Source organism: Cucumis melo, chromosome 8 (genome assembly GCF_025177605.1).
Source record: "Cucumis melo cultivar AY chromosome 8, USDA_Cmelo_AY_1.0, whole genome shotgun sequence".
NCBI classification, from domain to species: domain Eukaryota; kingdom Viridiplantae; phylum Streptophyta; class Magnoliopsida; order Cucurbitales; family Cucurbitaceae; genus Cucumis; species Cucumis melo.
Genome location: NC_066864.1, coordinates 10,566,980 through 10,583,556, shown reverse-complemented (window position 1 = coordinate 10,583,556; position 16,577 = coordinate 10,566,980). Strand labels below are relative to the sequence as shown.

The following is a 16,577-nucleotide window of genomic DNA, read 5'->3' as shown; positions in this document are numbered from 1 at the left end:
TCTACTTGATAATAACCAAAATCCTCACATTCTTTGCACATGAAGCTTCGGTTACCCTTATAATGATTCTTATTCATGTTTCTCTCATTCTTTCTTCTTTTTCCAGATTCACTCATAGAAGAGTTAGCACCACTATTGTTGCCATGATCTTTGTTGGAGTAACCTTTAGAATTACTAGGATGTTTACAGTGAAGGAGAGCCCCTGCCTTGCTAGGATGTCTTATGAATGAGGAATATAAGGAGAAAAGTGATTTGTTTCTACAAAGTGGTTGAGTCAAATGATGATGCTTCCCGAAGGACACACATATCAGTCTAGTGATCCCGAAGGATGCACATATTAGTCAAGTGATCCCGAAGGATACACATATCAGTAAGGTGCACTACCCCATAGATGAAGCTAACCATTACCCCACGCCCTATACAAACCATCTACAACAGTCACATCCTAATAACGTTCAAACTAACAGTTTAGTCATAGGCTTAGCCGGTCAGACAATATAGGTTTAAACAACTATCTCCTCAATCGTTATATGCATGTCCAATTCACACATCATTGTGACATTTATTTAAATCCAGTCAATCAGTCAAATCTTCACTTTGTAAAGTTATCTGACGATACTTCGACTCAATTTAAATTCTAGTGTATCCCCAGGTAATCTACATTATGCGCAATGCGCACATTATATCTGACAATCCTATTCAGTCCATAAAATAGTTCAACGGCGTATACTCAAAGTATATGAGAGGTTCTCAGACTCTTAATCCTTCCACAACATAACTCCATAACCAATATCCCGACATCAGACTTCCACTTACATAACCTTAAAACTTTATAGTCCATCGACATACTATTCCAGTTCACAACGTAGCCCACCAACATAACTACAATACATAGAACATCTGGGAATTGATTTCTATCTGTAAACAACTCATTACATATGATAGCACATAAGCTACTACTAACAGTCACGTTACCTTTAATAAATCAAGAGCATATAAGTGACATGTATTGTCGATCCTCAACTCGACTCAGCTCAACTCGGCTCGTGGCTCGGCTCGGTTTGGATTCGCGGCTTGGGTCGGCTTGGATTCGCTGCTCGAGTACGGCTCGACTTGCTTGAAGTAGCAGGCGTACGCGCGAACGGCTAGCCATCTTTGCTTCACTCGATAATGGCTAAATGAGGGACGTCGACGGCGAAAGCGAGCAGCTCACCTCGGTTGTTCTGGGCTGCGTCGGGTACACGGGATGAGAAGAGAGGAAGTGTCAGAGGTGGCTGAGACGAAGAGAGAGGGAGAGAGCATCGGCTGCGGACGGTCAGATGACCGATTTATGGATCCCGTCGGTGACTGGTCGGGCGTCGATGAAGAACAGGGACGGCTGCGGTCGACGGCGTTGCGAGGCGAACAGCTACTGAGACGGAGACGAAGTCAAAGACGGGGACGGAGGCGGGACGAGTGCTAAAAAAAATGGATGGAGAGATGGGCGGCGGCGTCGGCTTCGTGAAGGGACTAAAGATGAAGAAGAAGAAGGAGTGGGGAGGAGGGGGGTGTCGGCTCACACGTCTAGGGTCTTTTTAAAAAAAATTATATATATATATATATATATATATTAAATAATAATAATAATAATAATAATAATATAATTTATATATTATATTATTATAATATTAATTTATACCATATTATATTATAAAAAAATTTATACCCTTCGATTTCTTTTTCTTCCCTCTTCAAAACCAGCCAAAAATTAACACCAAAGTTTTTAAATCCCAAAAATTTACATAAAATAATAAAATTTACCTCGAAAATTTTGGGGCGTTACAGGTTACTTCCTATGAATGAGCTAACTTTTATGTGCACACAAAGAGTCAAGGCAACCATGGGGTGAAAGGGGCTACATGGTGTTGACAAGCTGGCTTATACGTTGAAAGAAGCGTATTAAGCTTCGCAGTCTGAGCAACAAAGACGAACTTGATTCTCAGATGTTGTTATTACAATAGTCTAAATGCACAGTTACATGACCTAGCGTATAGAATGATTTGAGATCCTTTGTGAGAGGAATGTGCGGTAAATAATGAGTGTTATGCGAAATGAAAAGCTATTATGAATTGATGTATTTGTTTTATATGAAAAGCTATTATATGTTTGCATAAGAGATGAATTGATGTGATTTGAAATGTTTGGCAAAATGATGTTCACAAATGAAATTTCATGAAAAGGATTTCATAAAACATCACTGAGTCTTTTAGACTTACATTTTTAAATCTCATCTTTCAAGAGTCAGGCGATAAGGCCAAGTAAGAGGAGTTTGAAGGGCTTGCTAGGTGAGGGAGCTGCCCAGGCATCTTATATTTTTTTTTTGTTAAGTTTAAGAACTGTGTTATCATATAGTTAGTGTAATGTTATTTGTATGTAAAACGCTTAATGAAGCTTAATAAAGTCTTAGTTTAGATATATTTTTTGTGTTGTGTATTCTTATCCCCTAAAGACTTTTGCTATGTATAAGTTAAGATATAAGAAAGGTCATAAGGCAATTAAACAAAGCTTAAGGACTTAAAGATGAGTTTTTTGGCATTTAACACTTAAAGATACTTAAAGTCATGTCATGTTTCGCATGGTGAGTTAGGATGCGTACGGGGTAGGGTGTGACAACGAAAGTATATTTCAGATCCCTTGCATATACTTCAAAAGCAATCCCTTGAAACAAAACTTGACCTATAAAGAGAGACCTTTACGTGAGTGAGACAGAAAAGAACAAGTACTAAAAACAAACCCCATGGTAGAGATTTTGTGGAACAACCATGGCGTTGAAGAAGCCACTTGAGAAAGTGAAGAACTAATGAAGGTTAAGTACGCACACTCTTCACATAAGACTTACTAAATTTTGGAGACAAAATTCCAATAAGAAGGTAGTAGTTGTGAGACCCTGATCATGTTCTGCCTTACAAGATAAGATTCATGCGGCAAGATCGATCTATGTAATGAGACTGTATGGGACGAGAAGTGACTTTATAAGAACGGTAATGACATCATCCTCGCGTAAGGATGTCGATGATTTATTTAACTTTGTCGTCCAATCCAAATCCAAGATAAGGATATGGTAGAGACACAGATGTTTTGGCGTTGGACCAATTCTCACAACCGAACAGAAGTAATCATTTCAGAATGGGAGACCTCACAAGAGAGGCTTATAAATAAATTAATTCTTGTCGTTTTGAAGCTACTTTTACCTTGAGCTTACATAAGAAAGAATTGTGAGAATTCCCAAAGGTTTAGAGATTCAAAACGAGCTTGAATCCGACAAGGAAGTGTAAGAAAGCTTGTGACCAAGGAGCTAGATGAAGAAGCTAGATGATTGTGATTGTAAGTGATTCTTCTTTAAAACGTTTTCTAAAATTAAAAAAGGGTTTCCAATGTGTTAAATACCTTACGTATATTTTCGTTGAAACTTTGAGATATATGATTTCCATTATGCTTTCCAAATGCATGTGTGTCCTAAATATATGAGATTTGATATGACTTATGTATGCATTGATTTGATTTATAAATACACAAGACTTGATATGAGTTGAAATGATGAAATGAGAAAACCTTTTGTACAATATGCGATGAGATGCCTTATTTTTACTGTGTGATTTGGGATAAGATGCTGTAACGCCCCAAAAATTTAGATAATTTTGGAGTCAGTTATCTTAATTTTGTTTATCTAGATTTAATTTATTGGGCGTTATTTTGAATCCATTTAATGAGAATTATTTGATTTATGTGGGAATTAAAATTAATTAAATATTTCTTGGATGAATATTTAATTAATTAGAGGTTTTGACACGTGGTGTTTGTTGAGTTTTTATTAAATGGTAGGTTAAGAGGATTAAGTAAAGTTGTGGATTTTTAGTGTTGTTGAACTTGAATTTAATTAAATAATTATGGATGTTATTTAATTAAATTGTCGGGTGAAAAATTTGTTGGAGATTTGATAATTATAAGTATATGTGGAAATATATATATAATTATTATGTTAATGGAAAAGATAATTATATTTGTTGAAATATAATTACTTAAGGAAAAGATAGTTGTATTTTGGGAAATTGCCAAAAATAGGTTAAAAAAAGAGATTTAAATGAATTTTGGGACAAGTTTTCAAAAGAAAGACTTTTAGGACAATTTGGGTGTGAATAGACAAAAATGCCCTTCCTTTCCTTTCCCTCTTCCACGTTGCTTTCCCTTCTCTGATTCGTTCTCTTTCGCGTATAGTTCCGTTTCCCTTCTCTTTTCTTTCGTGTAGAACACTTGAACCTACTCCGGCCATCGTCAGTTGTTCATCGTCACTTGCCCATCGTCGCTTGCCCATCGTCGTTTGCCCTTCGTCGCTTGCCCTTCGTCGCTTGCCCTTCGTCGGTCGTTGTCCAGTGCATTTCGTCGCTCCTATTCGGACCATTCAATCAACTTCGAGCGTCTTATTTAGGTGAGTTTCATGTATAACCGATTTTCAATTTATCTGCTGTAAGTAAATGTTTGTTAGGGTATTTGGTGCTATTTTCATCCGTAATTGTCTGGTTTTTGGAATTGGACTTATTTGCCGTAAATTAGTTTAGTCAAATTTTGGTTTTAGGTTCTTAGAAAGTTCAATGTTCAATGGCTAGTGAAAAATGAATTGAACTAGAGGATGAGGATTTAGTTGGATCAAATAGAGGAGGAGTAAGCAATAGGAATAGAAGGAATTAAGGTTTTTTTTTTTTATCTCGCATTTTTTTTTTATCTCGCACTTATCTCGCACGTATCTCGCACGTTCCAAACTTTCACTATTTATTTCAAAATCAACTTGGTACACCTCCTAATCCATTTAGAGCTATTCTTTGCATGTTTAGTAACTCTCTTAGGCCCTCATGCTTTATCTCGCACGTATCTCGCACGTATCTCGCACACATCTCGCACGTTCCGAACTTTCACTATTTATTTCAAAATCAACTTGGTACACCTCCTAATCCATTTAGAGCTATTCTTTGCATGTTTAGTAACTCTCTTAGGCCCTCATGCTTTATCTCGCACGTATCTCGCACACATCTCGCACGTATCTCGCACACATCTCGCACACATCTCGCACGTTCCAAACTTCCACTATTTATTTCAAAATCAAATTGGTACACCTCCTAATTCATTTCTTTACATCTTGCACGCATTTTGTAGGTTCTTAAGTTCAAATCAATTTTTTAAGATACAAAAGTACTTAAGGTAGTTTAAGGATGGCACATGTTCGGATTTTAGTGCGTCACGGTGGTGAATGGGATGAGGGACGAAGAAAATATGAAGGAGGAGTGTTAAAAGGCATTGTTGTCCCTAAAGAAATAACACACAAAGATTTACAGTCTGAACTATATGACCTTGCAGAAGTTGACCCTACAAAGTTTGACATAAAGATAAGATGTATATATGAGATCAAAGGGGAAAAGGAAGCTCCTCCATTTGAGTTAAGCAATGACCGTGATTTGAAGTTTTATATTCTTAGTGAAAATCCATTGGAGGTCCCCCTATACCTATCGTTTGAGCCTACAAGCAATCGAAGCATGAAAGTGTTAAACAAAGATTACAATTCAGTATCTGGGAGCAACCAAGTTCAAAATTTAAACCCTCATCCTCCTCCAATTGGAATGGATAGATTAGATGAGAATGAAGTTGATATTGGTGAAGTCGAGGGTGGCTTGTGTCATAACATGATAGGGACCAATTCGGCTATATGGGAATCATATGAGTCATATCATTCAATAGATGATACTTTTACATTGGAGTCAGTTGAGATGTACAATGAATTGTTTGACATCCCAGAACAAAGAGATGCTCCTACAAAAGATTGCAAAGGAAAAGGTAAAGTTGACTACAGGTCCTCTAGTCGGAAGTTGAAGACAAAAGGAAGTGGCTGGTCGGAAGAAAGCTCTACAAGTGAAGAGTTGGATGTAGGACAAATATTTTTTTGCAAGAGAGATTTGTCAATGAGATTAAGTGTGTTGGCAATGAAAAAAAATTTTCAGTTTGTAGTAAAAAAGTCTACAAAAGAGGTTCTTTTCGTTAGATGCATCGACAACAAGTGTGGTTGGAGATTGCGAGCGGTTAGACTGAAGGATTCAAATATATTCAAGATTAAAAAGTATGTGAAAGTTCATTCATGTTCTCTTGAGTTTTTGAATCGTGACCATAGGCAAGCAAAATCTTGGGTTGTTGGAGAATTAATCAAGTCCAAATTCAAGGGGCCCGGTCGCATATACAAACCACGTGATATCATAGAAGACATGAGGCAAGACTATGGCATAAATATGAGTTATGAGAAAGCATGGCGTGCCAGAGAAAATGCATATGAACGAGTGCGAGGGTCTCCTGAAGAGTCATATAATCTTTTGCGTAGATATGGTGAAGCACTCAAATTTACAAATTCAGGTACAATATTTCACATGGAACTCGAAGATGATCGTTTCTTTAAATATCTTTTTATGGCTGTTGGTGCATGTGTTAGAGGATTCTTAAATTGCATTAGACCGGTCATAGTCATGGACGGAACATTTCTTAAGAACAAATATCGGGGTCAGTTGATAGTGGCCGTTTGTTTAGATGGTAACAATCAGATCTATCCTCTAGCCTTTGGAGTAGTTGATAGAGAAACAGATGACTCAATACAGTGGTTCTTAGAAAAATTGAAAGGTGCAATAGGGGAGGTGCCTAATCTAGGCTTTGTGACAGATCGGAAAACATGCTTCGCCAAGGGTATTTCATCAGTTTTCCCATCTGCATTCCACGGCCTTTGTGTCCAACATTTGAGTCAAAATTTGCATGATAAATATAAGAATGACACGGTTGCTACTTTGTTTTATAATGCATCGAGAACATATCGTGAATCAACGTTTGTTGAAGCGTGGAGACATCTTCTTTCATTTCCTAATGGTTCAGGGAAATATTTAAATGATGTTGGAATAGCACGATGGTCTCGTGTTCACTGCCCAGGAAGACGGTATAACATGATGACAACAAATATAGCGGAGTCCATGAATTCTATACTGAAAGAACCTAGAGATTTGCCTATTGCTTCATTCCTTGAAAATGTTCGAGCTTTGCTACAACGTTGGTTTTGGGAGCGTCGAGAAGAAGGCATTAAAGTGACGTCTACATTGACCAAATGGGCAGAGTTAGTTATTCAAAAGAAACAAGAAGGAGCTTTGACAATGAAGGTCAACCCAATTGACTGTTACCAATTTCATGTCAAAGATTTAGATAAGGAGGAGGTCGTAAACCTTCAGACTAAAGAATGCACTTGCAAGGAGTTTCAAGCTGAGCAACTACCATGCTCACATGCCATTGCTGCAGCACGGGTTCGTAATATAAATGTTTATAGTTTATGTGCTAATTATTACACTAATGAATGTTTGTTGGCTGCATATGCGGAGGCCGTCTACCCAGTTGGGAATCAGTCAGATTGGAAGACAAGCGAAGACTACGTACATATGACTGTTTTACCTCCAAAAGTAGTCAAAAGAGTTGGTCGACCGAAGAAAAAGAGGATTCCAAGTGTTGGTGAAGCTCCGAAATTGCATAAGTGTGGTCGGTGTAAACAAATAGGTCACAACAGATTAACGTGTACCAATCCAATTTCATATACCGACAAGTCGAGCATACAAGATTAGAAATTTCCCTACCAATGTACCAAGTATTACACTAATTAATGAATGTTTGTTAATGATGTGTTTTCTTAATGATTTGTCCCAACATTCTTACTTTCTGTGCGTCCAAATGGATGAAGAAGACGAAAATAACGATTGACTTATTCATTTAAGAACACAAACACTGGTTTTATGATCGTTTAAAAATAACTAAATGTTCGTTTAAAAATATGTAAACGATCGTTTAAAAATAACTAAACGATCGGTTAAGAACAACCAAACGATCGTTTGAAAACAACTAAACGATAGGTTAAACAAAACTAAACGATCGATTGGTCGAACAAAACTAAACGATCGTTTAAAACAACCAATCGATCGTTGGAAAACAACTAAACGATCCGTGAAACAAAACTAAACGATTGGTCAAACAAAACTAAACGATCGTTTAAAACAACCAATCGATACCTTGAAATTAACTAAACGATCAGTTAAACAAAACTAAACGATTGGTCGAACAAAACTAAACGATCGTTTAAAACAACCAATCGATCGTTTGAAATTAACTAAACGATCGACTATAAAAAACTAAACGATCGTTTACATAAACTAAACGATCTTTTGAAACAACGAAAGACACCCGCGAATTGTTTACAACCGCGATTCAACATTTCAAAAAAAGTATGCGAATTTACAATATTGCCCCTTTGGTAAAAACGACCGATATATATATACGTTCCGCCTTCTCACTTTTCGTTTTTCGTCACTACGCAATACACAACCGCACTGATCACACCTTCGTTTTCTCTCAGTCCATTGTTCTCTCAGACCATTTTTGTCTCAGTCCATAGTTTTCGTCAACGTTTATCAAAGTTACTCGATCGTTTAACTTCGATAGACGATCGTTTATCAAAGTTACGCGATCGTTTACTTTTATATACACGATGGTTTAACAATACATTATTTTTTTAATTTTATGTTCGTTTTTATTTGTTTGTTAGAATCAAACTGAAAATCAAGGGAATGATCATACTGATCAGAATGACAATGAGTATGTTGTTCAAGAACAACATACTCAACAACAACCTACTGAAGAACAACATACTGAACGTCAAGAGGAAACCCAAAGGTTAACATTTCATTCATTGTTTACTAGTTTATAAATACCTAACAATTGTATTTTTTTTTCTTATTCTCATGTCCACGCTCGAAGTCTATCTAAATGGACGTCAAGTATTTTGTGCATAGGATCATAAACAATTGCTTCAGACTCAGAGGTGCTGGTGGTTGATGTCAGAGACCGTTTAGGTAGAGTTGTGAATGGGGTTGATAGGTAAACACTTGCACGCTTCCTACGGGCGGGCCGAACGTGTGGTCGTTGAGTGAGAAATGGTTCTATCTCTATGACGTCCTCATCGTCAACGACATCTATTGGCTCCTCTAAACCAATATCAACCTTCTTCTCCAACACATCTTCGTCACCCTATGGAAGCTCATAATGCATTAGTGTATATAATGATAGAAATTAAACATCAATATTAGCATGAACATGGAACCAAACCTTCTTTTTAACTTCAATGTGTTCATCCTCCAAGCCTTCGGACACCTTGTGGTCCCCTTCGTCACCCTATGGAACCTCAAAATGAATTAGCGAGAACATGGTTACCAAATATGAAACAACTAACGTGAATACACTTAACAGTTTCATTCCTAACCTTTCTTTGAAGTCCAATGTGCTTCAATATGGTTGACATCAGGCCCTTCAATTCGTCAATATCGGATTTTATAGTATTAAGTTGGCCTTCAACAACCGCTACTCGATCTTGGAGATTTCGAATAGCCTTTTTCATCTTAATCTTGGACTTCTGTTTCTTACTCTTTTTCAACTCATCTTCATCGTTAACAACTTCTCGTACTCTTTTTGAACCACCATTCTTCGACTGAATAATGGTAGATGAGCGGAAGTTTTCAAAAAGTTCACCTGAAGCAATTTTCAATTGCTCCTCTTCAGGTGTCATCTCAATGACCGCCTTAATTATAAACTGCAAATAGAAAAAGGCAAATGTATTTAGGACAAAGAAATAAGCACAAAATCACGCGATCCTTAAGTAAGTTACTATTGCTTGCTACTTACCATTGGCGAGTCAAACACCTGGCTTATAGTTTGGGACTTTGGTGATTGTTGGCACACCCACCTCAGCATTCGTGGTATGGCATGATCGTTTACTTTATCTACACCACATCCAATGATGGTTGGTATAGACTCATATGCCCAAACCTATTCCACATTTGACAAACAAGTTTAGAAAGTGCCACAAGATATATATAGATATATAAACAAGTGGTTATACAATCGTTTCAAAACAACTATACGATCATTTAACATAACTAAACGATCGTTAAAAAGAACTAAACGATCGTTAAAATAACTAAACGATCGTTTAAAATAACTAAACGATCGTTTAAAATAACTAAACGATCGTTTAAAATAACTAAACGATCGTTTCAAATAACTAAACGATCGTTTCAAATAACTAAACGATCTTTTTAAAGTTTTGAAGTAAGAAGTAAGAAGTCAAATACCTGTAATGCATGCGGAAATCCATTGATAGTATATTTTTTTGTCTGTGTTGATTTCTTCTTTCCCTTGGCATATTGCTTGTCCAAGGCTCTTTTCAATGCACTTAGCGTGCGTACAAAAACAATCCGACCCCAATCATAATTATTAAATGAATTCCAATCATCAGCAATCTTCAAAAAACCAATGTCCACTTTGGTTCGCCTATCTTTTCCCAACAAAGATATCTCTATAAAGTAGACTAAAGCTAATTTGACGATATCATCGTCATCACCCTCGTATTCCAAAAATATATCTTCTAAGTCGCTAACGTAAACACAGTCCTTGTCTTTGAAAAACTTCTCCAACAGTCGACTGTTCCCACCCAACTGAATATAGTCCTCTTTAGGACCCCATAGTCCAGTTACGATGTTAAACTCTCTCCTACCGAAAGTACAAACAACGCCCCCTAGTAGGAAACTTATAGAATCCTTTCCTTCATCTTCCACCTCCCTTAACAGTAAGTAGTGGATGAGTGGCCCATTGAAGACAATATTTAGGTCCAAAAAGTGCCCAAACTTTGTTTTCCTAAATAAGGCTAATTGATCGGGTTTGAGTTTGGCCTTAATATTATGTGTTGTCTTTTCCAAATGAGACAAACAGCTTACTAGGGAATAAAAATGATGGGAAGGATTAATCTTGTAGAAGGGTCCGTCGGTCGATGTTGAAGTCGATGTCATGATTCAAGCCAAGAAAAAGCAAATATATTGAAAATGGGTTACAGATAAAACTCACTGAAATAAGAGAACACGCTCAAAGTTGATTCTTAGGTTCGAAAAGGAGAAGCGACGAAATGCACTGGAGGACCGACGACAGACGAACAGTCGGAGTATCTTCGAAGAGCAGAGCGGGAAATTTGAAAAGCCAAAGAAAGGAGATGTTTTTTTTTTTTTTACTTCAGGTGTTCTATGCGAAAGAGAAGGGAAAGCGAACGTGGGTAGGCGAAACAATCAATAGAGAGCGATAGAAATTTAATGAAGGGCATTTTTGTCTATTCACACCCAAATTGTCCTAAAAGTCTTTCTTTTGAAAACTTGTCCCAAAATTCATTTAAATCTCTTTTTTTAACCTATTTTTGGCAATTTCCCTTGTATTTTGAGGAAAGGATATTTATTAAAGGAGAAGAAGTAAAATAATTATATTTTGGGAAAATATAATTATTTGTAAAAGGATAATTAATTACTTTGGAGAAAGATAAACAATAATTAATTATTGTGGAAGATAATTAATTGTTTTGAAGAAAGATAAATAATAATTAGTTATTGTGGAAGATAATTAATTATTATGTAGGAAGATAAATATTGTTTATGGAGTGAAGTTGTTATGGTTGAGTTAAGATAATTCATGTTGGAAATTATAAGTGATTTATTGGAAAAGATTTGATTGATTAAATTAATTGAGGACTTAAGTTAATTTGAGATTTTGGAGGGAAAAGTTAGTTTTGGTGGAATTGTAATTAATTGAGTATATATATATGGATATATATATATATTTAATTAATAATTTGGAAAAGTGTAGTTAATTATATTATGGAATATAATTATATTTATTTGGAAAAGAAAATAATCCATGAAGAGAGAGATTGGTTGATTTTGATTGGACGAAAAAGATATATATTTATAAGAGAGAATAATGGTTTAAATAAATATATATTTATTGTAGATTTTGGTGAGAGAAAAATAATAATAATAAAGAAGTATTTTTATTATTATTAATGGTTATAAATGCCTAAGATTAAGGCATTTATTTAGGAAAGATAATAGGAATAAAGATATATATATATTTTTTTGGTATTATATATATATATATATCCTAAAAGGAAAAGGAAAAGGAAATAATAATAATAATTATTATTGTTATTATTTGAGTCTATAAATAGCATTGGAATGCTTAAGATGGAAATAAATGAAAAAGAAAAAGGTTCTTTATCTTCTTCTCTAAGATAACCCTCTCCTGTCGCCGCCTCAGTTGAAGTTAAGAATGGTCTCTTTGGAAGCTTGAGGATTTAAAGTGATGAATTTTTCATCAAGGATAAGAGGATTTTCCAACCTCCATCTGAGTAACCTTGGTAAGCCAATAAAATTAAATTAATATTTTATTAATTTAATTTTGGATCTATTTGGGTTTTCTGTAAAAGGTTCAATTGGCTAAACCTTTTAAGATCTAAATCTTGGATTTTTCCCAATCAAGGTTGAATTGGTTTCAACCCCAATTTTTAGAAAGTTAATTAATTTGGGAGGATTTTTGGATGTTAGCCAAATGCTAATTTCATTAATTAAGATACCAAGTGTTCCTTTTATGATTAGGATCAAGTTAATTGGAGAATTTTACTGTCAACTAGGGAGTACCTTTGTTTGGCTAAAATCTCCAGGTAAGAGATTCTCCTACTAGACCTTCGAACTGAATTCAAGAGACCGCATGTAATTATGATTATGCATTGATGGTAGCTAAAATGCATAATTTGATGATAATGATTATACTGAGATTATGATGATAGTTGATGTTGATGATGATGACTGAGATTATTATGTTGATGATTGATGATGATGACTGATGTTATGTTAATGACCGGTAGTATGTTGTTGATGACTGTTGATGATTGTTAATGCATGATATATTAATCACATGATTAAGGACGTTAAGATTAATACTCATGTCATGTTATGATGTTATGTTATGCTACATGCTATGGATAGGGTGTTCTGTTAACTTTGTCTATTAGAGTCGTACCTGCATGGGTGTCCTTCGGGATCACCACCTATTTAGGACTGTGTGGTCCGACGGGACGCCAGTCTAGCATGGATATAGATATGATTCGAGTGATTCGACGGGATCCTCGCATCCCGATTGTCTTAGTGTTACCCCCGGGTTCACTATAGACCAGCATGTCCTAGGTGCTCCCTCGGGACACCGAAGACCAGATTTTCGTTCCTACGGGAGCGCATGTTGCACGTGTTCGGGAACGTGCCAGAGATTGGGTACCATTTTCAGGACTCTAATGGGAAGTTAACAGACACCTAGCGGGACTAGTAGTAGGTCCCTTACTGAGTATATGTTTATACTCACTCTTTCTATGTTTAACATTTCAGGCGAAGGTAAAGGTAGAGGAAAGCTGGCGAGCGACAGAGAAGGATCCGTGACATGCCATATGGGGACTCAGTTTTGCTTCCGCGTTTATGTTTCAGTGTTTTTAATATTCCGTTTTTAGTGAAAATTTATTCTTCCCTCGTTTCAAAAAGTGTCTCTTGTCATTGTTTCCCTTTTAGTAACGACCTCAGCTTAGTATAAAGAGTTGGGTCGTTACAGATGCTCTATTCTTATTGTGTGATCTGGAATAAAATGTCATGTTCATGTTGTGTGATCTTTAATAGGATGTCCCATACTTGTTGTGTGATTTGGTATGTGATGCCCTTTGCTTGTCATGTGATCTGACATTGGAAGACGCATTACAGGTAATGGAATTGATGGAACTTGCTAAATGCGTTGAGATTACTTCGCATAGCTACAACTTAGCAAAAGAGTGTGGTAAATGCCTGAGTTGAGGCAAGGGTACAAAGGCGTAATTCAACATGCAAAATGATTTGGCTAGATAATCATATTATATTCGAGATGCATAGAATGCGATATGATTTACAATGAAAGAATTGAAAATAAATAATTTTCAAATGAACTATGATGATTTATTTGAAAGGAATAATTTCCATATGATTTACAAAAGTTGTTGATGAAATTGAGATGTTGAAAATCGCCTAATGCATTGAATCGATTTGATTTAAACTCGTTGTCTTATTAGTTGAAGTGTATATTATTTATACTGCATGATTTGGCAGAATAATTTCTAATGTGTCGAGGCAAAGCTGATTTATCAAAGGTGTTGAGAGTAGACCCCCCTCACTAGACATTTTTTGTCTAATCTTCCAAATGTTTTGTTTTATCCCCCCCCCCCCCCAGGAGATAGTGAAGAGCATCCAGCAAACCCCTCTCACTAGACATATAACAGCTTTTGACCCTTTCTTTACTTGGTCTTTCACCAAGATCTTGAATCATTCTCTACACAAAGATTCATTATCTCACTTTTAGACTACTGAGATGGCCTTCTGATCACTAGCATCCAAGAATATCTTGATTTGTTTCTTGTTGCTCAGGCCAAAGCACAATACACATATTTTATTCATGGTTGCCTTTACTCTTTATGTCCACATAATAGTTAGCTCTATGATAGGAAAAGACTAATGGTTTGAATGCCACTTTACAAATCATTTAAACACATTTATATCATTCTTTAAACATAACATAAGCTTTTATTCAAAATCCCTATGGAAACACTTGTATTGAAATTATTATTTCAAATTAGAATAACTTTTTTTAAAAAAAAAATTATCATATAAAGACTTTGAAAGAAAACACTTACAAACTTAGAAATTCAATCTTCTCCTACTTCTGATCTTCCCTTCTCATGTAACACTTCAACAGCACTTCAGCACTTAACTTTGCTCTTCAATATTTCAGAGGAGCAAGACTAAATAATCTGGTTTCACCCCTCCTATTTATACTAATCCCAAAATGGCTTAGTCATGCTTAAACTCTCAATATTTTCTGAGCTCCTACTTTTAGTGTTACGCTGTAAACTTAAGGTTTAACTTAATCATGCCTAACTTAAACTTCTCCACATGGCCCATTAAGTAAACTTAGCAAATTTCCAGAAATTTCCTTACTCCTTCTTGCCTAGTCTTCCATCTCGTGAAGAATTCCAAATTGCCTAGCCATACTTAATTACTAAAAATCTTATAGTGTAACCCTTCCTCGTGAACTGCTTAAATACAAACTTCTTATCTCGTAGTTTCTCAAAGTGCCTTCTTCAAAATACTTTAGTTAATTTTTTGCCTATTAATGTAGGTACAGATCTTACATGACGCCATACTCTCTCTTGACCAGAGAGGAGTTCAGTTATAATTGGACTATAACTTATTGTTCATTAGAGGGATCAATGGTACTTAAGAAGTTAGATATAACTACATGGACCAAACGGTAATTTTAGCCTAGCTGTACTTACGAGCAATTTGTGAAGGGTCATGGCACTGTCGATTGGTTATATGTAATGGACATAAGGATATATCTATAGTAAGAACGGAACAACTATTAGTCTTTTGTTGGAATGATCGATAGTTAATGTGTAACGCCCCAAAAATTTAGATAATTTTGGATTCAGTTATCTTAATTTTGTTTATCTAGATTTAATTTATTGGGCGTTATTTTGAATCCAATTAATGAGAATTATTTGAGTTATGTGAGAATTGAAATTAATTAAATATTTCTTGAATGAATATTTAATTAATTAAATGAATATTTAATTAATTAAAGGTTTTGGCATGTGGAGTTTGTCGAGTTTTTAGATTAAATGGTAGGTTAAGAGGATTAAGTAAAGTTGTGGATTTTTAGTATTGTTGAAGTTGAATTTAATTAAATAATTATGGACGTTATTTAATTAAACCGTAGGGTGAAAAGTTTGTTGGAGATTTGATAATTATATGTATACGTGGAAATATATATATAATTATTATGTTAAAGGAAAAGATAATTATATTTATTGAAATATAATTATTTAAGGAAAAGATAGTTGTATTTTGGAGAAAGGATATTTATTAAAGGAGAAAAAGTAAAATAATTATATTTTGGGAAAATATAATTATTTTTAAAAGGATAATTAATTACTTTGGAGAAGATAAATAATAATTAATTATTGTGGAAGATAATTAATTATTTTGGAGAAAGATAAATAATAATTAATTATTGTAGAAGATAATTAATTATTTTGGAGAAAGATAAATAATAATTAATTATTGTGGGAAATAATTAATTATTCTGTAGAAAGATAAATCTTGATTATGGAGTGGAGTTGCTATGGTTGGGTTAAGATAATTCATGTTGAAAGTTATATATATATAATTATTATGTTAAAGGAAAAGATAATTATATTTGTTAAAATATAATTATTTAAGGAAAAGGTAATTGTATTTTGGAGAAAAGATATTTGGTAAGGGAGAAAAAGTAAAATAATTATATTTTGGGAAAATATAATTATTTGTAAAAGGATAATTATTTTGGAGAAAGATAAATAATAATTAATTATTGTGGAAGATAATTAATAATTATTTTGGAGAAAGATAAATAATAATTAATTATTGTGGAAGATAATTAATAATTATTTTTGGAGAAAGATAAATAATAATTAATTATTGTGGAAGATAATGAATTATTTTTGGAGAAGATAAATAATAATTAATTATTGTGGAAGATAATTAATTATTTTGGAAGAAAGG

At 34.7% G+C, this 16,577-nt stretch overlaps 1 protein-coding gene across 1 annotated transcript; it reads right to left on the bottom strand.

Moving 5' to 3' along the window:
• Positions 1-397: 397 nt before the first annotated feature.
• LOC127150656 (uncharacterized) lies at positions 398-9,671 on the bottom strand. The gene is made up of 4 exons (XM_051089160.1): positions 9,356-9,671; positions 9,202-9,267; positions 8,848-9,123; positions 398-445 (listed from the first exon to the last, which is right to left on the bottom strand). The coding sequence occupies exons 1-4, from the start codon at positions 9,656-9,658 to the stop codon at positions 398-400; spliced, it is 693 nt and encodes a 230-aa protein (XP_050945117.1). The 5' UTR covers positions 9,659-9,671.
• Positions 9,672-16,577: the final 6,906 nt, after the last annotated feature.

Bases quoted from the DNA above. Each gene is read 5' to 3' on its own strand.
- LOC127150656 (XM_051089160.1), bottom strand. From the start codon at position 9,658: ATGACACCTGAAGAGGAGCAATTGAAAATTGCTTCAGGTGAACTTTTT. The intron at 9,268-9,355 runs GTTAGGAATGAA...GAGGTTCCATAG, and splicing joins ACATTGGACTTCAAAGAAAG to GGTGACGAAGGGGACCACAA. The intron at 446-8,847 runs GCGTGGACATGA...GAACGTTATTAG, and splicing joins TCCATTTAGATAGACTTCGA to GATGTGACTGTTGTAGATGG.